Source organism: Mesoplodon densirostris, chromosome 7, assembly GCF_025265405.1.
Source record: "Mesoplodon densirostris isolate mMesDen1 chromosome 7, mMesDen1 primary haplotype, whole genome shotgun sequence".
NCBI lineage: Eukaryota > Metazoa > Chordata > Mammalia > Artiodactyla > Ziphiidae > Mesoplodon > Mesoplodon densirostris.
In genome coordinates, this window is record NC_082667.1 from 61,617,635 (window position 1) to 61,644,573 (window position 26,939).

General features: G+C 40.7%; 1 protein-coding gene and 1 pseudogene across 1 annotated transcript in view; one reads left to right on the forward strand and one right to left on the reverse strand.

Annotated features, from left to right (window-relative positions):
• RRM1 (ribonucleotide reductase catalytic subunit M1) overlaps positions 1-19,684 on the forward strand; it is a 39,325-nt gene extending 19,641 nt beyond the window's left edge. The window contains exons 9-19 of the mRNA XM_060104377.1: positions 1,601-1,684; positions 5,124-5,285; positions 5,663-5,742; positions 6,625-6,826; positions 9,760-9,909; positions 10,116-10,337; positions 12,303-12,379; positions 14,984-15,119; positions 15,955-16,050; positions 17,197-17,385; positions 18,648-19,684. Of these exons, the coding sequence (XP_059960360.1) occupies positions 1,601-1,684; positions 5,124-5,285; positions 5,663-5,742; positions 6,625-6,826; positions 9,760-9,909; positions 10,116-10,337; positions 12,303-12,379; positions 14,984-15,119; positions 15,955-16,050; positions 17,197-17,385; positions 18,648-18,833 (1,584 nt within the window). The 3' untranslated portion in view covers positions 18,834-19,684. The remainder of the gene's footprint in view (positions 1-1,600; positions 1,685-5,123; positions 5,286-5,662; positions 5,743-6,624; positions 6,827-9,759; positions 9,910-10,115; positions 10,338-12,302; positions 12,380-14,983; positions 15,120-15,954; positions 16,051-17,196; positions 17,386-18,647) is intronic.
• A 4,383-nt stretch (positions 19,685-24,067) lies between these two features.
• LOC132494175 (olfactory receptor 52K1-like) lies at positions 24,068-25,078 on the reverse strand (annotated as a pseudogene).
• Positions 25,079-26,939: the final 1,861 nt, after the last annotated feature.

Here is a 26,939-nt window from a genome sequence, read left to right on the forward strand (position 1 = left end):
TACTGCAACCTCATGAGATAGATATCATTACAGACACAGTAAACTTTATTCCTTACAGTAACTTTGTGAGTATAGCCACAGTCTTCATTTGATAAGTGAGGAAGCTGAAGCTTAGAAAGTTAAATTACTTCCAGAGATTAGTCACTTAATATGTGATAGAGCCAAGATTCAAGCTTTAAACATTGTCACTTTATGAGGTAAATTTCATCTCTTCTAGTTCACTATTCACTGGGAGTCAAGATCATGGTTTTGGGTAGAATCTAAAAAATAATACAAATGGATGTATATGCAAAACAGAAACAGACTCACAGATAAAGAAAACAAACTTGTGGTTACCGAAGGCGAGAGAGAAGGAGGGAGGGACAAATTAGGGGCATGGGATTAACAGATACAAACTGCTATATATTAAAATAGATAAGCAACCAGGGTATACTGTATAGGACAGGGAATTATACCCATTATATTGTAATAACCTATAATGGAGTATAATATGCAAAAATGCTGAATCACTGTGCTGTACACCTGAAACTAACTATTGTAAATCAACCATACTTCAATTAGAAAAAAAAAGGTAATCGTTTTGGGTAAGTCCTGGATTTAAATCCTATCTTCACTAATTACTAGTAGTGTGGCCTAGTGCAAGTTATTTTACATCTCTGAGTTTGTTTCCTCCTCTGTAAGGTGAAGAAAATATCTAACCCTATAGAATAAAGTTAGAGTCCAGAAGAAAACCATTCCATTACGTGGTGTTCATTACATAATAGTAGGGCGAGCCATTGCTCACTTATCTTTCTAGGCTGTTTAAAGGCTTGCCTTGGGGTTAGAAGGATTATTTTAAAAATTTGGTGAGGTATCTTTTAGTCTTAGGATTTTTTTTTTTTTTTTTTTTTTTTTCTTTTTTTTTTTTCTTTTTGCGGTATGCAGGCCTCTCACTGCCGTGGCCCCTCCCGTTGCGGAGCACAGGCTCCGGATGCGCAGGCCCAGCGGCCATGGCTCACGGGCCCAGCCGCTCCGCGGCATATGGGATCCTCCCAGACCGGGGCACGAACCCGTATCCCCTGCATCGGCAGGCGGACTCTCAACCACTGCGCCACCAGGGAGGCCCAGTCTTAGGATTTTATGTATTTTTTTTCATCTTCATTCTAGAATCCATTTATTGCTGAGAATCTCCATTTACCTTATTGTCTTGATTTATCCATTGCATATAATTCTTATTGTAAATTGCCTTGAATTCTTTTGGGAAAAAGATACTGCAGTAGCGTTTTTACTCTACCCAAAGTATTTCTTTATATAATGACCTTTTGAACGTGTGGGGTTTAAATTTAGCTATCCTGATTTTGGATTCTTTTGACTTGTAGTTGTTATTTCTCATTGTAAATTAGAGATGCCATGAAATAACTTTGTACATAATTGCAATTTATTCAGCAAAATTTTATTTTATGTTGGGCATTGTGTTTTTAAAGCAGAGGGAGAGATGGGAAGCAGATGAAACTGTAGACTGGGAGAGAGTGATTTGTCCACTGTTGAACCATTTTGTTCTTTTCCTTGCTGAGCCCCCTATTTCTCCTCCAGATGCCTTTATCCTCAGTTTCTCTTTCAGACTAATGGCAATTCCAATGGTCTTGTACCGATGTTGAGAGTATATAACAACACAGCTCGATATGTGGATCAAGGTGGAAACAAGGTATGCTCTGTTACTGAGAGTCCTAGAAACCAGAACTGAAAATCTTTTCTCATATATGCTTATAATAAGATGGCTCATTGTGTATGTTTCTAACAACTTTGCTTTTTTTCCACTTTTATGATCAATTTAATGAGTATAATTTTTACTTTTAAGTGTATACAATTGAAGTATACATTTTGATGATTTTGACAGATGTATATACTTGTGTAATCACACCAGTCAAGACATAGAACATTTCCATAACCCCAACATGTTTCCTCATTCACCTTTGTATTAATCACCTATCACTCCCACCAATACATACTTTATCCCTGGCTCCAGGCAGCCAGTGATTGAGTCAGCTGTCTTACGTGACAGTTTATTTGCAAGGAATTTCTAAAGTTGTGATTCATATTGATACCTAACCTTGAAAAAGGGTTGTAATATGTTTTCTGGGTTTTTCTTTAAAAAAAGAAAACAAAAACAGAAAACAAAACTCAGTCTATTTTATAGAGGGAAAAGTAAAGTTGAGAGTATTAGATCATTTATCCAGTGTCATCAGCAGGATAGTTTGCAACTATCTAGCCTGTCTCTTATGGATATGTAGGCATAGTAATCACCTATTAGTTTATGAATTTCCTTCTGATGCACTTTTAAAAAACCTATGGTGGGGGCTTCACTGGTGGCACAGTGGTTGAGAGTCCACCTGCCGATGCAGGGGACATGGGTTCGTGCCCCGGTCCAGGAAGATCCCACATGCCGCGGAGCGGCTGGGCCCGTGAGCCATGGCCCCCGAGCCTGTGCGTCTGGAGCCTGTGCTCCGCAATGGGAGAGGCCACAACAGTGAGAGGCCCGTGTACCACACACACACACACACACACAAAATCTATGGGGACATTAACAAGACATACCACCTTTTTGACCTTTTGAGCACAACATTATTGTCAAAGTTAAAGTGATTTTCTTTGGGCTTTACATACATGTCACATAGTGTAAAGTGAGCTGGACGACTGCTGAAGTGGAAGCTCCATCCCTAGTTCACTGTGTCATTTTGGATAAATTATTTAGTCTTTCTTTTATTTTTCTTGTATTTTAAAAATAAATTTATTTATTTATTTTTGGCTGAGCTGGGCCTTTGTTGCTGCATGAGGGCTTTCTCTAGTTGCGGCGAGTGGGGGCTACTGTTTGTTGAGGTGTGTGGGTTTCTCATTGCGGTGGCTTCTCTTGTCGCAGAGCACGGGCTCCAGGCACGTGGGCTTCAGTAGTTGCAGCACGCGGGCTCAACAGTTGTGGCTCACGGGCTCTAGAGCGCAGGCTCAGTACTTGTGGCTCACAAGCTTAGTTGCTCTGCAGCATGTGGGATCTTCCCGGACCAGGGCTTGAACCCTTGTCCCCTACATTGGCAGGCGGATTCTCAACCACTGCGCCACCAGGGAAGTCCTATTTAGGATTTCTTGTTCCACATTTTCTTTATGTTAAATGCTCTTTTTTACTGCTAGAATTGTAAGAAAACTACTACTACTTTATATTTTTATAGTACTTTTATTTGTATTATCTCATTTAATTCATTAATTGTAGTGAAGATCCAAGGAGATATTTTTTTTTCAGAACCAAGAAATTCATTTTTATTATTTATCTGTTAAAAAGAGGTTTGTTTTGTTTTGTTTTTTGTTTTTTTTTACAACTTTATTGGAGTATAATTGCTTCACAATGGTATATTAATTTCTGCTTTATAACAAAGTGAATCAGTTATACATATACATCTGTTCCCATATCCCTTCCCTCTTGCATCTCCCTCCCTCCCACCCTCCCTATCCCACCCCTCCAGGCAGTCACAAAGCACCGAGCTGATCTCCCTGTGCTATGCAGCTGCTTCCCACTAGCTATCTACCTTACGTTTGGTAGTGTATATATGTCCATGCCTCTCTCTCGCTTTGTCACAGCTTACCCTTCCCCCTCCCCATATCCTCAAGTCCATTCTCAAGTAGGTCCGTGTCTTTATTCCTGTTTTACCCCTAGGTTCTTCATGACATTTTTTTTCTTAAATTCCATATATATGTGTTAGCATACGGTATTTGTCTTTCTCTTTCTGACTTACTTCACTCTGTATGACAGACTCTAGGTCTATCCACCTCATTACAAATAGCTCAATTTCGTTTCTTTTTATGGCTGAGTAATATTCCATTGTATATATGTGCCACATCTTCTTTATCCATTCATCCGATGATGGACACTTAGGTTGTTTCCATCTCCGGGCTATTGTAAATAGAGCTGCATTGAACATTTTGGTACATGACTCTTTTTGAATTATGGTTTTCTCAAGGTATGTGCCTAGTAGTGGGATTGCTGGGTCATATGGTAGTTCCATTTTTAGTTTTTTAAGGAACCTCCATACTGTTCTCCATAGTGGCTGTATCAATTTACATTCCCACCAGCAGTGCAAGAGGGTTCCCTTTTCTCCACACCCTCTCCAGCATTTATTGTTTCTAGATTTTTTGATGATGGCCATTCTGACTGGTGTGAGATGATATCTCATTGTAGTTTTGATTTGCATTTCTCTAATGAGTAAAGATGTTGAGCATCCTTTCATGTGTTTGTTGGCTGTCTGTATATCTTCTGTGGAGAAATGTCTATTTAGGTCTTCTGCCCATTTTTGGATTGGGTTGTTTGTTTTTTTGCTATTGAGCTGCATGAGCTGCTTATAAATTTTTGAGATTAATCCTTTGTCAGTTGCTTCATTTGCAAATATTTTCTCCCATTCTGAGGGTTGTCTTTTCGTCTTGTTTATGGTTTCCTTTGCTGTGCAAAAGCTTTTAAGTTTCATTAGGTCCCATTTGTTTATTTTTTTTTTAAATTTATTATTTTTTTTTGTGGTACGCGGGCCTCTCACTGTTGTGGCCTCTCCCGTTGTGGAGCACAGGCTCCGGACGCGCAGGCTCAGCGGCCATGGCTCACGGGCCCAGCCGCTCCGCGGCATGTGGGATCTTCTCAGACCGGGGCACGAACCCGTGTCCCCTGCATCGGCAGGCGGACTCTCAACCACTGCACCACCAGGGAAGCCCTATTTTTGTTTTTATTTCCATTTCTCTAGGAGGTGGGTCCAAAAGGATCTTGCTGTGATTTATGTCATAGAGTGTTCTGCCTATGTTTTCCTCTAAGAGTTTGATAGTTTCTGGCCTTACATTTAGGTCTTTAATCCATTTTGAGCTTATTTTTGTGTATGGTGTTAGGGAGTGATCTAATCTCATACTTTTACATGTACCTGTCCAGTTTTCCCAGCACCACTTATTGAAGAGGCTGTCCTTTCTCCACTGTACATTCCTGCCTCCTTTATCAAAGATAAGGTGACCATATGTGCTTGGGTTTATCCCAAGGAGATATTATTGAAGTGCTTTGGAAAATATGAAGTTTCTTTGTTTCATTCTGATTTTGAGAAGAATGATGATTTGTTTACCATTAGCGACCTGGGGCATTTGCTATTTACCTGGAGCCTTGGCATTTAGACATCTTTGAGTTCCTTGATTTAAAGAAGAACACAGGAAAGGAAGAGCAGCGTGCCAGGGACCTTTTCTTTGCCCTTTGGATTCCGGATCTCTTCATGAAACGAGTGGAGACTAATCAGGTGAGAGATAGGTACTTGTTAGTAATAACAACTTGATTCATGTAAGTTTTTTTCTCAGTCATCTTAAATCATGCTTAGGAAGAGTCCGCCTATATGTTATGCAATGGAAAGGCATGCTGAACAAGTTAAGAGATGCCATTCTTGCCTTCTTGGATTTTTATTCTCTAAAGTAGATGCTATCTGACCTAAATGGTTGAAGGGTCATGAACAAACATGCAAAACTAGATGTTTGGGCCTGAGCCTAAAATTATTATTTCTAAAGCAAATTTTTAAGACAGTCTATGGAAGCTACAATATCCCTTGCAGTGTTCCTAATGGACTACGTGTGGTTGGTTATTTGAAGTTTCTTATGGTTGGTACTCTTCTTCCCTTTGCAGGACTGGTCTTTGATGTGTCCAAATGAGTGTCCTGGTCTGGATGAGGTCTGGGGAGAAGAATTTGAGAAGCTATATGAAAGGTATGGGAAAAATATGAGAATAATAATGTTTTTTTTTTTGTGGTACGCGGGCCTCTCGCTGTTGTGGCCTCTCCCGTTGGCGGAGCACAGACTCCGGACGTGCAGGCTCAACGGCCATGGCTCACGGGCCCAGCCGCTCCGCGGCATGTGGGATCTTCCCGGACCAGGGCACGAACCCGTGTCCCCTGCATCAGCAGGCGGACTCTCAACCACTGCGCCACCAGGGAAGCCCGAGAGTAATAATGTTTTAACCGTGTGTTTCTTTTATTTACAGGATCTAAATTTTAAAACTACGTCAGTCATTAGCCAGTTTCTAAGAATCTTGAGAAGCATCTAGAAGAGAATGTGACTAATAATTTTATTTTGGTCATGTTTTCTTCCTGAATCTTCACCAAAATTTTGTTTTGTCTTCTTTCTTAAAACTTTGGGACATGTAAATAGGTATTCAGGTTTTTTTAATTGATCCTTTAAAAAATTAATGCAAAGAGTTATTTAGCAAGGTTATTATTAATTTGCTTTGTCATAAAGTACATTTGACAGAACAAGTTATGCTTTGTATTGTACACAGGAATCAAGGGCAACTGGGACACACATGTCAATAGTTCATTAAATACTAGCACAACAGTACTGCTTTAGCACAGTAGCACAATTTGAGTACTTCAGGTTTTGTCCCTTTTTATTATGGAAGGTTTTGTTGATTTAGTGGGATTGGCTTTAGCCATAGTAAAATAAATATCATATTCCTAATTTCTTTCTCTTAACAAAACTTAGTAAGAAATTAAAGAGTTTTCAATATTTTATATTTTGGTGTTTCTCTTCATGTTATCTGCAATAAAGATTTTCCTTAGGGAATATTAAAATAATACTAGCTTTGCCTTTCAGTTATGAGAAAGAGGGTCGTGTCCGCAAAGTTGTAAAAGCTCAGCAGCTTTGGTATGCCATCATTGAGTCTCAGACAGAGACAGGTACCCCGTACATGCTCTACAAAGATTCCTGTAATCGGAAGAGCAACCAGCAGAACCTAGGAACGATCAAATGCAGCAACCTGTGCACAGAAATAGTAGAGTATACCAGCAAAGATGAGGTAGGTAGAAAAACTTCTGCCTCAGGTACTGAGAGAAGAATCTTAGGAGTTTGTGAATTATTTGTGAATCCCTCACATGATTTCCCTTAAGTTGGGTGAAGGGAGTTTTCGTAGCTTGCTGTAAGCAGAAGGGCACTAAAATAGAGATTATAAAGGAAGAGGTGTGATGTGTGCCCTTAAATATCTTTTAGTCTGAGCCATGTAGAAAAGACTGTCACTTTTTTATTTCACACACATTGTTGTAATAACCTTTACTTGAGAAAAATAGCAGTATATAGTTATTTAGGTTAGGGTTAGGACAAACACAGTAACGTGTTAGGGTGCTCATTCAGTTTAAAGTATGTAAGCATGAGAGAATCCTTTCAGTGAATGGTGAGACAGAGTTCTCATCTCATATCTTTAAGGTGATTCACAGAAGAGGCAAGGCTAGAAATGAGACATAGATTTGGATATTTTAAAAAGAAATTTATGGAAAAGCTTTCCATTTGGGAAGAACTGCCTGTATGACAGATCAGAGACAGGGATAGGTTTTGTGCAGTGAGTGTAAAATTAAGTTTGTTTTGATGGAGCAAATACATTAAGGTTTGGTGTATGGAGAGATGGCTGCAACTGGGGGAAAGGAGATAGTACGTGAAAGATGGCATGTCTCAGATGCAGGAAAGCCCTTGTAGATTTCTGAAAGGAAAATAGCATCCCTAGGATAGGAAGGATGGCTCTTGCTTCTGGTTCTAGAATGGCTTAGTGTGAGAAGAGGCTGGGGGTTAGTTTAAGGAGATTGTTGCATTAGTCCGATGACAGGCAGCTTGGATATTGGATGTAAACTATGAAAATGCGGAGGAAGGAGCAGATCCCAAATTCTAGGACCTAAAAAAAACATGACAAAGGAAAAGTCAGAAAGAAAATGGTGAGTGAGTTGAACATACTGCTAAGGTTGCAGTTTAATTTAACAAAGTTTATTGAGCACCAGCCATGTGTAAGACACTATACTAAGTGCTCTCAGATATAAATGAATGTGGCTTAGCCCCTGCCCTCTGGAAACTTACAATTTAGTTGGAGGAAATTGACATATATTCATGACTATTATACAAGATAGATTATATAATAGAGAATAAAATGACCCTTCTTAAAACAAAAATCAGATCGTATCATTCCTCTGCACAATGCTCATCTTTGATTTTCCAACCCATCCAGAGTTCGTTCATCCTTTTTTTTTTAATTGAGATATAATTCACATACCATAAATTTCACCCTTCTAAAGTATACAATTCAGTGTTTTTTTTAGTATATTCACAAGGTTGTGCAACCATCACTGATAACTAATTCCAGAACATTTTCATCACCGCAGAAAGAAATCTTGTACCCTTTAGCAGTCACTCCCTGTTCCCCTCTTCACCCAGGCCCTGGCACCGCTAACCTATTTTCTGTCTCTGGATTTGTCTATTGTAGGTATTCCATATAAATGGAATCATATGATATTCGGTCTTTTGTGTCAGTTGTCCATGCTGTAGCATGTATCAGTACCTCATTTCTGTCCTTGTAATGCCCTGTGAGATCCTACACAACTGAGTATCCCACCTCATCTGCTCTTACTTTCCCCTTTCCTCACTGTGCTCCAGCTCTACTAATTTTTTTTTTTTCTTTTTTTTTTTTTTTTTGTGGTACGTGGGCCTCTCACTGTTGTGGCCTCTCCCGTTGCGGAGCACAGGCTCCGGACGCACAAGCTCAGTGGCCATGGCTCATGGGCCCAGCCGCTCCGCGGCACGTGGGATCCTCCCGGACCGGGGCACGAACCTGTGTCCCCTGCATCGGCAGCCGGACTCCCAATCACTGCACCACCAGGGAAGCCCCAGCTCTACTAATTTTTTTTTTTTTTTTTTTTTTTTCTTTTTGCGGTATGTGGGCCTCTCACTGTTGTGGCCTCTCCCGTTGCGGAGCACAGGCTCCGGATGCGCAGGCCCAGCGGCCATGGCTCACGGGCCCAGCCGCTCCGCGGCATATGGGATCCTCCCAGACCGGGGCACGAACCCGTATCCCCTGCATCGGCAGGCGGACTCTCAACCACTGCGCCACCAGGGAGGCCCACCAGCTCTACTAATTTTATTGCTGTTTCTCAAACATATCAAGCATACACCTGTCTCAGGATTTTTGAATGTTAAAATGCTCTTCTCCCCAGGTAGCCACATGGCTTGCTTTCTAACTTCTTCAGTTCTTTCTTCGTATATCCCATTCTCAGTGAGGTCTTCCTTGACAACTCTATTTAAAAATGGCACTCCTTCCATCCTTAGCCCCAAGACTCTGTTTTCTTTTCCTGCCTTATTTTTCTCCCTAGCATTTATCAGGCTTACATGATTCGAGCTATGTTTTAAAAATGGGTACTTTGGCAACATGTGTAGAATTGAGTAGGTGTGAAGGGCATGAGGGAGCCTAGGAGAGAGGAGTTAAGGGCTGTCAGGGTCTCAATGAGGGTGAAGTAGACGTGAAATTTGGAAGAACTTTCTGCAGTGATAGAAATGTTCTGTATTGGGTGACTACTGAGCACATGAAATGTGACTAGTGCAATTGAGAAGCTGAATTTTAAATTTTATTTAGTTTTAATCTAGTGGCTGCTGTATTGGACAGTGCACATCTACTGACGGATATATATAAAAAATTGTAGCACAGTGTGGCATACGTCTGGTAGTAGAGCCATGTACCATGAAGCATATGGTTCTTTCCCCATCTTACCTATTTCACTGGTGCGTGTTACAGTTCACATATGTGAATAGGTTTTGGGATTTAGAAATGAACTGGTGAATGATGAAGAGGGAGGAGTCAAAGATAGAAATTTAAAATTTTAATGTCAGCAAGTGTTAGAGGCTTACAGAGTAGTGTCATTGACACAGTGGAAGAAATAAAAATCGTGTGAGTCTTGACCCTTTTTCTTCGAATTCCAGGTTGCAGTTTGTAACTTGGCTTCTCTGGCCCTGAATATGTATGTCACATCGGAACACACATATGACTTTATGAAGTTGGCTGAAGTCACCAAAGTCATTGTCCGAAATCTGAATAAAATTATTGATATTAACTACTACCCTGTCCCAGAGGTATGAATAGATTTCTCTGCTTATTCGTAATTATTGAAATCCAAGATGGAAGGAGTTTATCACAGTCTTCTAGTCATCATCTAAATGGTTATCATTGGAATGGTGTGAGAAAACTGAGATAAAGAGAGAGAGTGTGTCATTTGTTACAGAATGTTGCTTTTACTATTCATTAATGTTGTCTCTTCTCTAAATCTGTTGGCACGAAGGCAAGCGTATCAAATAGATGCCATCGCCCCATTGGAATTGGGGTACAAGGTCTGGCAGATGCTTTTATTCTGATGAGGTACCCTTTTGAGAGTCCGGAGGCCCAGTTATTGAATAAGCAGATCTTTGAAACCATTTATTATGGAGCCTTGGAAGCCAGCTGTGAATTGGCCAAGGAGTATGGCCCATATGAAACCTATGAGGGCTCTCCAGTCAGCAAAGGAGTAAGTATATGGATGAAGTTTCTTTTTGCCTGTGAACTCCTATGGTAGGCTGAATGGTAGCCTTCAAAAAGATGTTTACATCCTAATGCCTGGAACCTGTGACTGTTACCTCATTTGGTTTAAAAAGGGTCTTTGCAGATGTAGTTAAGGATTTTGAGATGAGGAGATTATCCTGGATTATCCAGGTGGGCCCTAAATCCAGTGACAGTTGTCCTTACAAGAGACACAGAGAAGAAGAGGAGGCAACACACCATGGAGGCAGAGATCGGAGTGATGCAGCCGCAACCCAGGAGTACTGAGAGCCACTGGAAGCTGGAGAGGCAAAGAACAGAATCTCCTCCAGCCTGTGGAGGGAGTGAGGCCTTCCCAATGCATTGAGTTCAGGCTTCTGGCCTCGAGAACTATGAGAGAATAAATTTTTGTTATTTTAAGCCACAAAATTTGTGGTAATTTGTTACACCAGACAGAGTAAACTCATATGGTCCTTTTGTCCTCTGGAATAAAAATGATACTCTATTTAAAACTAATCATCACTAAAATGACGTAAGAAGAATGCTAACTGTATTAGTTTTTTTTTTTTCTTTTTTGGCTGCGCCATGCGCAGCTTGCAGGATCTTAGTTCTCCGACGAGGGTTTGAACCAGGGCCCACAGCAGTAAAAGCGCTGAATCCTAACCACTAGACTACCAGGGAACTCCCAAGTATTAGTTTTCTGTTACTAAACTTAGTGTATTAAAACATACAGGGCTTCCCTGGTGGCGCAGTGGTTGAGAGTCCGCCTGCCGATGCAGGGGTCACGGGTTTGTGCCCCGGTCCAGGAAGATCCCACATGCCGCGGAGCGGCTGGGCCCGTGAGCCGTGGCTGCTGAGCCTGCGCATCCGGAGCCTGTGCTCTACAATGGGAGAGGCCACAACAGTGAGAGGCCCATGTACAGCAAAACAAAGCAAAACAAACAAACAAAAAAACCCAACATACATTCAGTATCAGTTTCCATGGGTCATGAGTGCAGATTTGGGTTAGCTGAGTCTTGATCTCTGGATCTCTCAAAGCTACAGTCAGGATGTTGGTAGAGGCTGTGGTCTCATCTGAGGCTCAGGGTCCTCCTCCAAGCTCACCTGGTTGTTCATTTCCTTGTAACTCTAGAACTCTTGGCATCTTGCTTCTTCAAAGCCAGTAGGAGGGAGAGTCCCTCATTTCAAGAAGAGCCCAGTCCAGTAACCCATTTGAGGGTTTTCATTTGTTAGGTCAGGGCCACCCAGGATAATCTCACTTTTAACTAAAAAATTAACTGATTTTCACCCTTAATTGCACCTGCAGAAACCCTTCACATTTGTCATAGTTATGTGAGTGGCATCCATCGTATTTCCAGGTCCTGTATACACTGAAGGGGAGGAGAATATAATGGCCTATACCCTAGGGGGCTGGGAATCTGGGAGCTGTCCTAGAATTCCACCATCCACACTGCCTTCATCATGAGTAGTATGATTCTCCTCCCTGTAAAATAAGATTTTATTTTTAGTTCTCACAGTTCCTGATGATATTTAGGAACTCTACATTGTTTGAAAATAAGTTTATTAGCTAAATAGATAGATTGAGAGGCAGATCAAGGCAGTTAAAAAAGATGAGGCTAGAATAATTCTTTTACTGTACAAAAACAACATGCTTTCATAAATGTTAGAATTTCCTGGTTTGTAGATATGATAGGGGTCCTCTGAGAGGACTCAGCCGGGGACATGGGGAAGAGGTAAGCCTTAATCAGTTTTCTTAGCCTGCTTCTAATCAATATGACTATGTAGAAATTTGTCCAGGAAAGTCTCTGGTCCTTGTATTTCTTACACAGCTTTACCAAAAGACAGCATTTGTTGGGATGTGGGGGCATGGCAGTTAGTTATTTGTTTGGTTTTTGTCATAGTTTAAAATTGTCATACAATGATTTATCATAAATTTGGGTTGTTTATTCCTTAGATCCTTCAGTATGATATGTGGAATGTTACTCCTACAAACCTGTGGGACTGGAAACTTCTCAAGGAGAAGATTGCAAAGTAAGTAGAGATGTAAAGTGGCTTTGAAGTGAGGAGGGTTCAGGTTTTCAGCCTGGCTCTTTCGAACTTAGGTGTGTTATTTTAGCTTCTGAAATTCATTTTTTTCTCTTTTAAATGGGACTAAAATGACCTATCCATAGAACTATTTTTTTAAAAATGCTTCCTAGGACAATATATTTTATATGTATAGTAACCTGCAAATGGCTTGGCACAATGAAAGCATTTTAATATCTGGTAGGTATTATTATTATTAGTTGATCTTGTTTTAGGGGCTTAACTACCAAGATTAGGTAATTCTTTTTCTCATTAAACCTTCATATTTCCAAGTGTGTTTGCTTTTTAAATGTTTTTCACTTTTATTTATTGCTTAACCACATTGGGCACATAAATGACTTTCAATGAATTGATTGTCATAGGACTTCATTATGGATTTTGGAAGAGCTTTTAGAGGGTTTAATGTGTTAAACTGTGTGAAAGAAAAATATAAAAATTGAAAAATGTAGGCCTTTCCAACTAATAAACATAAGAGTTTGAGTGCAGGCAGAATGTTTTGCTGAATGTTTGTCTGTCATGTCTAGGTTAATGCATATACAAAGTGATTAATGTTTGCAGAAGGAAGCAGTAGCTTTAAAATGCTCTTTAAAATATCTATTTACCTTAAAATTGTTTTGTTACTCAAATAATACATGTTAGATAATTTAGAAAACATACATGTGGAAAGGGAATAAAATGAAAATTATCCCATCACCCCCCAAAAACACCTGTTTGTATCTTTTTGTCTGTCATCCTCAGACTTTCTTCCTAGTGTGTATATATGTGTATATTTACATGCAAATTCAATTTTTACAAAAATGGACCTGTACTCTATTTATTATTCTGTTTTTCTCAAAATAATGTAGTTTAAATATTTTTTATGTATAACTTTTTTAAATTTCAAAATTAATACATGAATATACATTCATTGTTAATAAAGTTCAAATATGGAAATAAAATAGAAAGTAAAAGCCCTTCTTTATACCTCTTCTGCCAACCATTTTGTCCCACAAAAAACCCCAAAAAAACCAACTTACTTTTTTCTCAGAGATAACCATTGTGAATGGTGTATATTTTTGTAGACCTTTTTCAGTACATTTGCAGATACACACACACAGTTTTATTATATAAATGAGATCAAACTTGACATGTTCTGAGACTTTTTATTTAGTGATTTATTTTGGAGATGTTTCTCTTTTAGTACATGCAGATTTACCTAATGTTTTTAGTGATTACAGACAATTCCATAGCTTGGATATATCATATATATATGACTTTTCAAAACATTTTCCTGTCTCTGGACAGGAAACCACTGTCCACTCTACTGAGGGAGTAAAGACATGGAGATGGTGGTTTGCTTGATGCCTCACAACTAGAAAGTGACATAGAGAGGTTGAAAGTCCAGTAGTACAGACTCCATTAGGATGTGAGGCTCTATGCTAAGTGCTGTATGAATCCAGAGGTATGGAATGTAGGAAAGATGAACTCTTTGTGCTTGAGAGACTTAAAACTAAGTAAGGTAAGACATGTAACACAAATATATGTAAAGGTACAGGTCACAGAAAATATTTGCAATGCAAATATTTGTATTTGATAGTTGTATTTAATGTTGTCTGCCTGGTTAGGAAAGATGTTGTAGAGTAGGTATCGCTTAGGCTGAGCTTTGAATGATGTGCTTAGGACAGTTTGAAGATTTCTCAGAGTTAAGATACTATATATATATATATATTTTTTTTTTTTTTTTTTTTTTTTTTGCGGTACGTGGGCCTCTCACTGTTGTGGCCTCTCCCGTTGCGGAGCACAGGCTCCGGACGCGCAGGCTCAGCGGCCATGGCTCACGGGCCCAGCCGCTCCGCGGCATGTGGGATCTTCCTGGACCGGGGCACAAACCCGCGTCCCCTGCATCGGCAGGCGGACTCTCAACCACTGCGCCACCAGGGAAGCCCTATATACTATATTTTTAAGCACTCTCTTTGGCACTGAATAGAGTCAAAAGATGTTAGTGTTCTTCTAGGAAATTTAATTAAAGAGGTGATAGAGGAAGTCAGGAATATACTTGGAGCACAATTTTCTCTATTCATTATCCTATTCAGGATAATGGAGAATTGTGGTGATAGAGGTCTGGTTCTGACCACTTTCACATCATTATGTTTCCTTAAAGGGCCTAGCACAGTGATCACATAGGCACTTAGAAAAGAGTAAGGGTTGAATGAGTGTACCCTGATACAGGTGGGGACTCTCCAATAACCATGTGAGTGTTTCCTTGGGCAAGATAGTGTATCAAGTGCTGTGATTCCTAACTGGCATAAGTCAAGGCATGATAAGGTTTACCAGCAGTAAAAATGGTGCTAATTCTGTTTAGGAATCAGGCATTTAGGAGAGGGCCAAGTTATACCACCCATACTGTGGCGTTGCATCCCTGTAGGGGTTAAATGCAAAAGTCAACATGGGAGTCCAATGGATGTTTGGTATTACTCGCAGCAAGTGCATTTACTACAATGACTTAAAGTAGCTGTCTTCCTGACAGATTGTAGCTTCAGGACCAGCACCTAATAATCTCCTTTTCTTTAGGTATGGTATAAGAAACAGTTTACTCATTGCCCCGATGCCTACTGCTTCAACTGCTCAGATATTGGGAAATAATGAGTCAATTGAACCTTATACCAGTAACATCTACACTCGCAGAGTCTTGTCGGGAGAATTTCAGGTGAGAAGATCACAACCAGACCTACAGGAAAATCTTTTAGAAGCCTGGTGTTGGGAGTAAATGCTACTCATATTTAGTATGCCCCTTTATTTTAGTGTCGGTGCAAAGTTTTGATAAAGTGAGTCATCATCTCTAATATTGTTTATGTTATTTCAGCATATAATAGACATTTAATAAATATCTGTCAAAAGAATGAAGGATTGAGGGTTGAGTATGAAAGCAACTTGATATTAGAGTTCACATGATGTTTAACCATTTTGTAATCATAGTGACATATACTATAACCTCATATGCTTAAGTTGATGATACTCAAGGTGTATAGAAGTATCCTTTAAGATAGTGGTTCTCAGCCTTGGTTACAAATTAGAATTTCTGACGGGCAGGACCAGTGTTTTTTTTTTAAGGTTCCCAGGTAATTCTCATGTGCAGGTTGAGAACCACTAATTTAAAAGATACTTATTTGTGAATTTGCAGATACTCTGAAATAAATTTCTGTAAGGTTTGGGGTAGGTACGTTTCTAATTTTCTTAAGTATTTATTATGTCCTTACTTAAAAAGAAAAAAGAATCATTCTACATACCCAGCTTAGGCAGCATTAGCTCTTTTCACTTTTACAAATACCATATGTTATGTTTTGAATAACAGATATCAAGATTTTAGAGGAGTATAGCTTTCGTGTGGTGGGATAGGTCTCTCAGTTTTATAAAAAATAGAATTTACCAAGCAATCTAATGTTCTTCATTGATCTTACTTACTTTAAACTCCAAGTCTGTGATCCTGTTTAGGCCCTGTCATTGTAGTTTTTTCCTTCACATCTTTCTCCTTTCCGTTTCAGATTGTAAATCCTCACTTACTGAAAGATCTTACTGAGCGGGGCTTGTGGAATGAAGAGATGAAAAACCAGATTATTGCATGCAATGGCTCTATCCAGGTACAGAATTAAAAAAAAAAAGTGTTCTCTTCAGGAGCTAAATTGGTAGTTACATTGGTAACTTCTCACTTAACCCAGGCAATGCAGAGAAAGAATGGCTATTCACTGTGGTCATATAGGCTTATGTAGCTCTGTTCAACTCTGCATTGCTGTGCTAGGATTAAATGCATCTTCACATAGCTAGGCCTTACCCTCTTGTTTGTGCAGCAATATAAAGTAGTGGTTCCCAACTTCTCTGCACATTAGAATACATTAAAGAGCTTCTCTGCACATTAGAATACATTGAAGAGCTTTTAAAATTCTGAAGCTTAGGTTGTACGCCATACAAATTAAATGTCTGGGAGTGAGAGCCAGACATCAGTATTTTTTAAAGACTCCCTAGATAATTGCCAAGTGAGTCAGAGTTTGGGGACCAGTGATATAAAGCCTGAAATTAGAGTCAAACTTAATTAAAAAGTATGATGGAGAATTGAAGACTGATAGTCCAAAAGACAGAGCCAGAAATAGTGTTTAACGGTGCAATATTTGCAACTGAGAATCAAGAAGCATTTATTTATTTGTAGATAGAGGCCTCTGGCTAAATATTTGTCTGCTTGGCAACACAGATAAAGATTCTTGTAACATTTCTATATTTGCTGATGGAAACTGTAGCATTAGCCAGTCTGTGTTTTGATACAAGCTAACCCTAGACCTAAGAAATAGGAAAGCCTTATTTCTGTTGACTCCAAATGGAGTTTGTGAAGTCCTAGCTTATTTAAAGGATTTTGCCTCATTGCTTCCTTGGGTCATGTCCCTGTGAGTTACAGCCCTGAGTTTTTGTATTTTCTGCAAAACTCAAGGGTCATTTATTGTTGCTTAGCTCTGACTTTTCAGTGGATGTTTTGGCCATTTACCAATTAAAGATGAGTCTTAAATAACTACCACCAGATTGATATTTTGTTGTTTAGATGGGGTTTTGTTTGACTTCGTAAGCCAGAAGTGAGTAGTCTTAGGAAACTTGATAAGGATCATACTGTATTAAATGGAATGGTAGGGTCAGATCTGGTTGGAAGTAGAACCAAGGCCAGACCCTGGGGGTCACGATTCTGTTAATCATACTGCTTTCTTCAACCAGAGTGCAATAAACATTTGATTTCCCTTCTTCAGAGCATACCAGAAATTCCTGATGACCTGAAGCAACTTTATAAGACTGTGTGGGAAATCTCTCAGAAAACCGTACTCAAGATGGCAGCCGAGAGAGGAGCTTTCATTGATCAAAGCCAGTCTTTGAACATACATATTGCTGAGCCTAACTATGGCAAACTCACTAGTATGCACTTCTATGGCTGGAAACAGGTTAGTGGAGGAAGTCAACCAACTTGGGATATTTTAGAATTGGAACAGAGTTTTATATTCTAGCTACGTATTAAGTATTGCCACCTGGAAGTTCTTTCACTTTAAGTCCAGTATGTTAGAACCAACCCATGGGTTTTATACCAGATTAAGCTCTCACTTTGGATTTTCTTATTTCTTTTAGGATTATTGTATTCTAAGCTTGAAACCTTGGAGTTACCTATGATCCTTCCTTTACTCTCCATGCAGTCATTCACCATGTGGTGTCAGTTGTTCCTTTGTACTATTTCTTGAATGTCTTACTTTCTATTCCACTGCTATTATTCTTAACTTCTTAACTGATCTCTTTTCTTCTGGTATCTCTACTGTAGGCCATCTTGTGTACTGTTACCATTCCTAAAATAAAACTTTACACATGTCAACCCACTATCCAAAAATATCCATTGTTTCCCCCACTTTATCTATCTACAGGATAAAAGCCAATCACTTAGCTAGTCATTGCCAACTGTAAAGGCCTATGAGTCTATAATGTATTCTTATTCCCTAGCAATATTCTAGGTGTTTATATAGAATTGTGAATTTATTTTTTTATTTAACAAACTTTTATTGAACTTATACTATGTTCCAGGACTAGGGATACTGAATAGAGAATGGTGATTCTTATCCTTGAAGTAGTCATAATCTGTTCTTATACAGAGATACAGTCTAGACCTCTAAATAGTTATACTCTAAGGGAGACATGTTTTCTTAGGCACACTTAGAAGTCATACACATAAAAACAAACAAACAAAAAGACTAGAGAACAAAAATATTTGACATTTTCAAAGAGATAAGCTTGTTTTAGGGGTGAAAAGGACAGAGTATACTGTCTGGCCATCTCTTTCTCTCTTTAAGCTTTTTTTTTTTTTTTTTTTTTGCGGTATGCAGGCCTCTCACTGTTGTGGCCTCTCCCGTTGCGGAGCACAGGCTCCGGACGCACAGGCTCAGCGGCCATGGCTCACGGGCCCAGCCGCTCCGCGGCATGTGGGATCTTCCCGGACCGGGGCACAAACCCGCGTCCCCTGCATCAGCAGGCAGACTCTCAACCACCGCGCTACCAGGGAAGCCCTCTTTAAGCATTTTTGAGAGGGCTTCCTAGAGGAGATATAATTCTAAGTTTAGAAAGCAATTTGACCTGGTTTATGGAAATGTATTTTAAACATTGGTCTTGAATGTCTAGTGTTCTCACAGCTTCTCCTAATTAGTTGTATTTACTTCCCTTTTAGGGTTTGAAGACTGGGATGTATTATTTAAGGACAAGACCAGCAGCTAATCCGATCCAGTTCACTCTAAATAAAGAAAAGCTGAAAGATAAGGAAAAGGTATCAAAAGAAGAAGAGAAGGAGAGGAACACAGCAGCCATGGTGTGCTCTTTGGAAAATAGAGATGAATGTCTGATGTGTGGATCCTGAGGAAAGGCTTAGAAGAGACCAGCCCTTCTTTAATAGCCAAACTGCTTCTTGAGCATAGATAGGTATAGTAGCTTTGCTTGAAGTGATAAGGTTTTGCTGGACCTTATTGCAGCAAAAGAATCAATTGATCTAAAGTACTGTTTCTATATAAGTGTGAAAGTAATGATTTTTTAAAATTGATATATTGGGAATCAAAGTAGATGTTTTAGGAATGCAAAAGAACTCATCTTGCAAATAGGGAGTGATTAAGTAGGGTTTCATCACCCGTCTGGCACCCCTTTTCTGGTGACTTCAGTTTTGGTAAGGAGACTTTGGTGTGTCCATAGAAGCAAAACTGAGTCATAACACGTGAGAAGTGCTGACAAGACCTCTATCTGGATAAGGTCCTAATAGATCATTCTGAAATAAAGGTAAACATTTGTAAATGATTGTGTGAGACCAATTTTGTCATTTATTTTCATACAAAGGTCAAAATTTGATAAAGCATTTTTTGTTATTTGAGAGTTCAGGGAAGAAATTTTAAGACAAATTACTTAGACACCATATAGAATTCTGATTGTAATATATGTCTTTTTCCTCTTTAAAATATTGTGGTAAAATATACATAACATAAATGTTACCATTTTACCCATTTTAAAACATACAATTTAGTGGCATTAAGTACATGTACAATGTACAACCATCACCACTATCTATTTTCAGAACTTTTTCATCATCCCAAACAGAAAGTCTGTATATAAAACAATAATTCCCCATTCCCTTCTCCCATTATTTCCTGGTAACCTCTATTCTACTTTCTGACTCTGAATTTGCTTATTCTAGGTATCTCAAATAAAAGGGATCATACAATATGTGTCCTTTTCTGTCTGGCTTATTTCACTTAGCATAATGTTTTCAAAGTTCATTTATATATCGTGTCAGAATTTCATTCCTTTTTTAAGGCTGAGTAATATCTCATTATATATATATATATATATATATATAGAGAGAGAGAGAGAGAGAGAGAGAGAGAGATTTGGGTTATTTCCACCTTTTGGCTATTGTGAATAATGCTGCTGTGAACATTGATGCACAAGTATCTGTTTGAATTCCTGCTTTCCGTTCTTTTGGGTGTGTACCTAGAAGTGGAGTTATTGGACTAGATGGTAATCTTGTATTTAACTTTCTGAGGAATTGCCGAACTGTTTTCTACAGCAAGTGCACCATTTTACATTTCTACCAACAGTACACGAGAGTTCCAGTTATTCCACATCTTTGCCAATACTTGTTAATTTTTTGTATTTTTTATAATAACCATCCTAATGGCTTTTGACAGTTTGATTATAATGTGTCTTGGTGTGTGTCTCTGAATTTAGCCTAATTGGGGTTTGTTGAACTGCTTGGATTGATATATTCACATCTTTTGTTAAATTTGGGAAGTTTTCAGCCATATTCAGGTAATCTTTTTTGCCCCTTTCCCTCTTTTCCTTCTGGAGGTCCAATGTTGCATCTATTGGTCCACTTATCAATGTCCCAACAGGTCCCTTAGGCTTAGTTCACTTTTCTTCATCCTATTTCAGCTCCTTAGACTCAGTAGTTTCAATTGCCTTATCTTCAAGTTCATTTATTCTTTCTTCTTCTTGCTCAGCTTTGCTGTTGAGTCCCTCTAGTGAAATTTTCATTTCAGTTATTGCTCTTTCCAGCTCTAGACTTTCTGTTTGGTTCCTTTTAATTGTTTCTGCATCTCTGTTGATAGTCTGATTTTGTTAATACATTGTTTTCCTGATTTCCTTTACTTGCTTTCCTTCAGCTCTTCAATCATATTTAAGACAGTTGTTTTAATGTCCATCTAGAAAGTGTGACAGCTGGGCTTCCTCAGGGGTGGTTTCTGTCAGTTTCTTTTTCCTTTGAATGGTCTGTGTTTTCCTGTTTCTTTATAATGCCTGTGATTTTTTTGTTGTTGAAATATTCTGAGACTAAACTGTTATTGCAGTGAAGTCTCTTCTGCAGGGTACGTTCAGTTAATGTTTTGACAGCTTTCCTTGGTCTTTGCAGATTGGCTCTGTGCTAGGACACCCCATACTTGGTTAGGCTTGCTGTAAGCCTAGGCAATGTCATGGTTAATTTTATGTGTCAGCTGGCTAGGCCATGGTATCCAGATATTTGATCAAACACTAGATAGAGCTATGAAGGTATTTTTTTAGATGAAATTAGCATTTCAATTCGTAGACTTTGAGTAAATCAGATTATCCTCCATAATGCGGGTGACCTCATCCAATCAGTTGAAGTCCTTAAGAGGAAAAATGCTGAGGTCCTCTGAGAAAGTACTTCTGCCTACAGACTGCCATTGGACGTGACCTGCAGTATCAGCTGTTCTCTGGGTTTCCATCCTGGAAGCCTACTTTGCCAGTTCCACAATTGTGAGCCCATTACTTATTTATTTATTTACTTATTTATTTATTTATTGTTGCATTGGGTCTTCGTTGCTGCGCACGGGCTTTCTCTAGTTGTGGTGAGTGGGGGCTACTCTTCATTGCAGTGCACGGGCTTCTCATTGCTGTGGCTTCTCTTGTTGTGGAGCATGGGCTCTAGTTGCGTGGGCTTCAGTAGTTGTAGCACACAGGCTCAGTAGATGTGGTTCTCAGTAGTTGTGGTTCACAGGCTGTAGAGCGCAGGCTGGGTAGTTGTAGTACACGGGCTTAGTTGCTCCATGGCATGTGGGATCTTCCCGGACCAGGGCTTGGACCTGTGTCCCCTGCATTGTCAGGTGGATTCTTAACAACTGCACCATCAGGGAAGTCCCCCATATTACTTTATATGTGTGTGTGTGTGTGTGTGTGTGTGTGTATGTATGTATATATATATATATATATATATATATAGAGAGAGAGAGAGAGAGAGAGAGAGAGAGATGTATATTGTTGACCCTTGAACAACATGAGTTTGAACTGCACGGGTCCACTTACACTTGGATTTTTTCAATAAGTACTACAATACTACACAGTCTGCGGTTGGTTGAATCTGTGGATGTGGACCCATGGATGTAGACACTGTATGGAACTTGAGCATCCGTGGATTTTTGTATCCTCTGTGTCCTGGAACTAATCCCTGCATTGTTCAAGGATCAACTGACTATATAGATAAGATTGTGTGTGTGTGTGTGTGTGTGTGTGTGTGTGTGTGTGTATACACACCTTATTGGTTCTGTTTCCCTGGAGAACGAGAACACTGACTAATATAGGTTCTGGTACTGGAAATGGTTCTAGAGGACTGGAATCCTAAGGATGAGTTTTCTGAGTTGGTTCTCTAATTTGATGAGATTTAAGTATGACTTTTCAGTAGTAAAGAGAGCTCTGATAGTCCATGGGGGTGATGTGGCAATAGAGACATGCAGAATACCATCACTGGATACTCCTAATCAAACAAAGAGGCAAGGGTCTGGGTGACCGTGTATATGTTCTGCCTCAGGGGTGTATCAGTTATCAGCTCTCTAGCCCAGTGTCATAATTTAGTTCATCTTGATCACTTTTCCTTTCCACAGTACATCACAATGCTCCATTACGTTGAGATGCAGATTGGACCTAGCAGGAAATGGCAGCTACTCTAGACTTACTGGTAAGACGTTTGTGTGTCAGAGAATGAGAAGTAAATCGGACAGAAATTCAGGGACCTTCTACCTCAGTGAAATTTCTTGGGGTCCAATGGTATAAAGCATGTTGGGATATTCCTTCTGTGATGAGGGATAAATTCTTCTATCTGGCTCCTCTTACAACCAAAAGAAAGGTATAAGGCCTAGTGGGCCTCTTTGGATTTTGGAGATGACATGGCAACATATTCCTCATTTGGATGTGCTACTCTGGCCCATTTACCATGTGACCCTAAAAGCTGCTAGTTTTGAGTGGGGCCCAGGACAAAGAGCAAACCTGGCTCTGCAACAGGTCCAGTCTGCCATGCAAGCTGCTCAAGTATCAGTGGCAGATAGGGATGCTGTTGGAAGCCTTTGGCAGGCCCTACCATCCATCCTCTCTTGATAAATACTTACCTTGTGAGAGACAGCTTTTGGCTGCTACTGGGCCTTGGAGACTGCCTAACCAAAGACCACCAAGTTACCATGCAACCTGAGCTTCCTGTCATGAACTGGGTGTTGTCTGACCCCCTAAGCCTGAAGTTGGGCATGCATAGTAGCATTCCATCATCAAATGGAAGTGGTATATACAAGATGGGGCTCAAGCAGGCCCTGAAAGCACAAGTAATCTACTGAAGAATTGGACCAAATGCCCATGGTTCTCGCTCCTGCTACACTTTCTCTCTCCCAGCCTGCACCCATGGCCTCATGGGACATTCCATATGATCAAGTGATAGAGGAAGAAAACTTGGGTGGTTTACAGATGGTCCTGCACAGTATGGGACACCATAGCCTCTTTCTGGGACATCCCTGAAGGATAGATACTCCATTCTATAGATGACAGCTATGGAGGTCTTTCAAGTAGGGGTGACTTAGATAAATCACACTGGCTACCATGGGAAAGAGTGGCATGACCTATGGGTTTGGGTCAAGCTCAAGTACAGATAAGGGCCTAGTCTGGTCTTTGGATGAATTTGGGTCCCAAGGAGAAGACCTGGCTTGGGTGTCTGTCAGACTGGAGGGCCCCCTGGCTGGACTTGACCTGTTTGGGCTAGACTGGACCCCTGGGGTAGGCCTGACCTGTGTGCCTGGGGATATCAGACTGGGAATATCAGGCAGAGCCTCACTTGTGTTTGGAACTGATTGGACTCTAGAACCTAACTGTGTGCTTGCATTAGACTGGTGGCATCAAAACTGACCTGTATATTCGGTGAGACTGGGCTTCATGTCAAGTCTTACTATGTATCTGGGAGAGACTGGGCACCAGGGAAGAGCCTGGCCTGTTTATTTGTTTCAGACTGGGTGTTCAGGGCAAGTCGTGGTCTGTGCAACTTGCTCTATACAACTTCCAGTGGAGCTCCATATATCCAGATATTAACTGGGGGCTTTCTCAGGAGTCAGGGAGAAGAGGACAGAGAAACTAAACTAACAAGGATAAATAGGGAAAAGCAATTTTATTATTGGAGTGAAAACAGAGCATTCTAAGAATTCAAAAAGGAATAGTTTACCAACAACGAACCTGCTGTTGAGTCCATAATCTCAGGAAATTCCAGCCTGTCCCTCAGTACTGCCTGCTTATCTCTTGTTCCCAGAGGTCACAGCCCCAATTTCCCAAGTTGATGAAGTTCTCTCACCCTGGCAGTTTCTCCTTCACTCTTATATTTTGCAGCCTCTCTGGCTTCTCCCTAACCTCCTGGGCTAATTCCTTTCTACAGAGCATCTTTTCTACGTGTTGCCTGATCTCTCTGATCCTTACCCCCTAAATGACAGGATTCAAGGCTCCTGGGAGCAGCAGATAGATGGCACTGAGCAGGTTCTGGACATCCTGAGACAGTCTTGGCTACTCGGAAAACGATGGAAGTGGAGACTAGAGAGGTAGCTGGTGAGGATGACCAATAAGTGGGAGCCACATGTGTGCAAGGCCTTGGTTTGGGCTCCCCCAGGAGATATCCAGAAGGCAGCATAGATGATGCGGGTGTAGTAGGTCCCCAGCAGGGCTAGATCAAAGGTCACAGTGACCAACCGCATGGCCAGCCCCAACTGGTTGTTGAAGGCCGAGTCTCCACAAGCTATGCTCAGCAGTGCGATGTACTCACAGGTAAAGTGTCAGATCACTGCTGTCTGGCGGAATCAAGCTCGTGAGGTTAGCACTACCAAGGGCACTGCCACTCCCAGGCTCCATGTCAGGGCAAAAGCCAGCACGCCTAGCAGATGGGAGGTCATCAGGTCACTATAGCAGTGTGGGTGGCAGATGGCCACCAAGCAGTCTAGGCCCATGGCCAGCAGGAGGTTGTAGTCCAGAAGGAGAGTGAAGTAGATGAAAAACATCTGGGCCAGGCAGCCATGCAGTGATATGGGGTTAACATAATGCACAAAGCCCTCCAGCATTTTGGGTATCACCGCTGTAGCAGCACAAATGTTGACAGCCAGGAGCAGGGCGATGAGCATGTACATGGGCTGATGCAGGCTCTGCTGGGCCGCCACTGTGTGGATGATGAGGGCATTGGCAGAGACGATGGTCACAGGGAAAAGCAAGAGGCAGGACCAGGAGGGGCCTCCACTCTCGCAATCCAGGGAAGCCCCCCAGGAAGAAGTTGGTGTAGGAGATGTTGAAGGTGCTGCTATTTCCATCCTTACCCATTGGCTTTGGCCCTGAGCTGGCCCCAGGAGTGGGGATCAGAGACTGTTAGAACAAAATGGTCAATGGAAGAAAACCTATTTTTATTTTAGGGCCTGCGTGGTTTGTGATGAAGATCCACCTCTTCGTGCATGTATGTCTACTCTTCTGGGGCACAGACAGGTACTATGTCAGGTGTAATGGGAGCTACAAAGATGAACAAGACATTCCTTGTCCTTAGGGAGCTCTTGGCTTTTGTATGTAAAGTGTAAACTTATAAGATGCTGTTTATCTGTGATACTCCAGGTATTTGATTGCTGAGTAAAAGATTAGGAGGAAAGTAGGTGTGGTATCGGAGAGTAAAAAGAGTGATGGGCCAGAGGCAATAGAACGGATGAAGAAGATCCTTGATTAGGAGGAAAAAAGAATATATGAGGAATCTTTGGTCCAAGAAGCCTGGGGAGAACCAAGTGGGGCTTATCGGGAGAGAGGAACAAGTCAGGAATGATGGCCTCACTTTTGTGCCTGGGGTACACTGTGTGGCAAGGGCAGAGGAAAGTTGCTGAGGAGTACTTCTGTTCTTCCTGGACACAAACAACGGGCCACAGAGACTTCTCCCTTCCTAAGACCCTCTAGACTGGATGTGGGGCCTCCTGCCTGGCCTTGTCATCCATGTCATGGATGATGCTTGCACTCCTTTCAGAATGTGAGTTCCAGGAGAACAGGGGTAACAGCATACTTCTCTTGTGTTCTCTGAAGCTCCAAGCACAGAGCCACCATAAGCACACAGGAAGTGCTCGAGCATTGCTTGTCGGGTAAGGTGAATGAGGAACAGGGAGAAGATGGTAAGAAGCTAAACAGTTAACTGGGCTCTGAGAGTAGTAATTTCAAAGCTTTGGCCAGGTTTTTGTATAATTAAGAGAGCAGATATTAAGATTAAAGATGTGTGATTCAGTACTGGGCTCACATCTTATCCAGATTCTTAGGGAGCACCATTTGGTGGTGGTAGGTGCGATGATTAGAGGAATTAACACTGATATGCATAAAAGTAGCTGACACCTATTGGACATTTACCTTATGTCAGGCAGTGTTCTAAATGCTTTCATGTATTCACTTTTTTAAATCTTCTTAATTTTACTGAGGAAGAAAGTGAGGCACAGAGAGATTAAGTCTATTTCCAGATCATACAGCTGGTAAATGGCAGAGCTGGATTTGAACCCAGACAGACAGACTCCAGAGTGCATGCTCTTAACTTCAGGGTGACCAACTAGTCCTGGCTTGCCTGAGACTTACCTGGTGTTAGACCTGAACATCTGGTGTCCCAGGAAACCTTTCAGGCAAATGGGGCAGTTCATCATCTTACCATTACTACTAATTACATTGAAGATTAGAGCAGCCTTATGAATTGTGGAGCAGCTAGGAAGAAATATTCTTCCTTCTTATAGGTTTAAATGTATTGTCTCTGAAAATCAATGTTTATATTGGTGTTACTATAGCCACCCTCTGAATACTCAGAAGGGTAAAGAGGAACATCTCTAAGTTCACAGACCTCAAAAGGAAGTGGATTTGGAATTCCAAAGCCCACCCTGGAATGTGTTTCTGGAACTCTTAGAGCATTATTTTAGTCAGAATAACTCGGATTTTGGGAAATGTACTTTTGTTGTGGTTGGGCAAAGACCAGACAACACTTGCGAGGAGGTGGTAAAAATTCTTAGGGGAGGTCTGTTGAAGAATTTCTGGGGGTGGGGGTGGGTGGAATTCAGGAGCTGAGAGTGAGTGAGGTGGGAGGTGATCTGTGATGGAATAAAGGGGCAGGAGGAAAATGCAGCACGGAGGAGCAGTGGCCAAGAAGACATTTAGGGACCCCCACTCCTCCTTCCCAAAT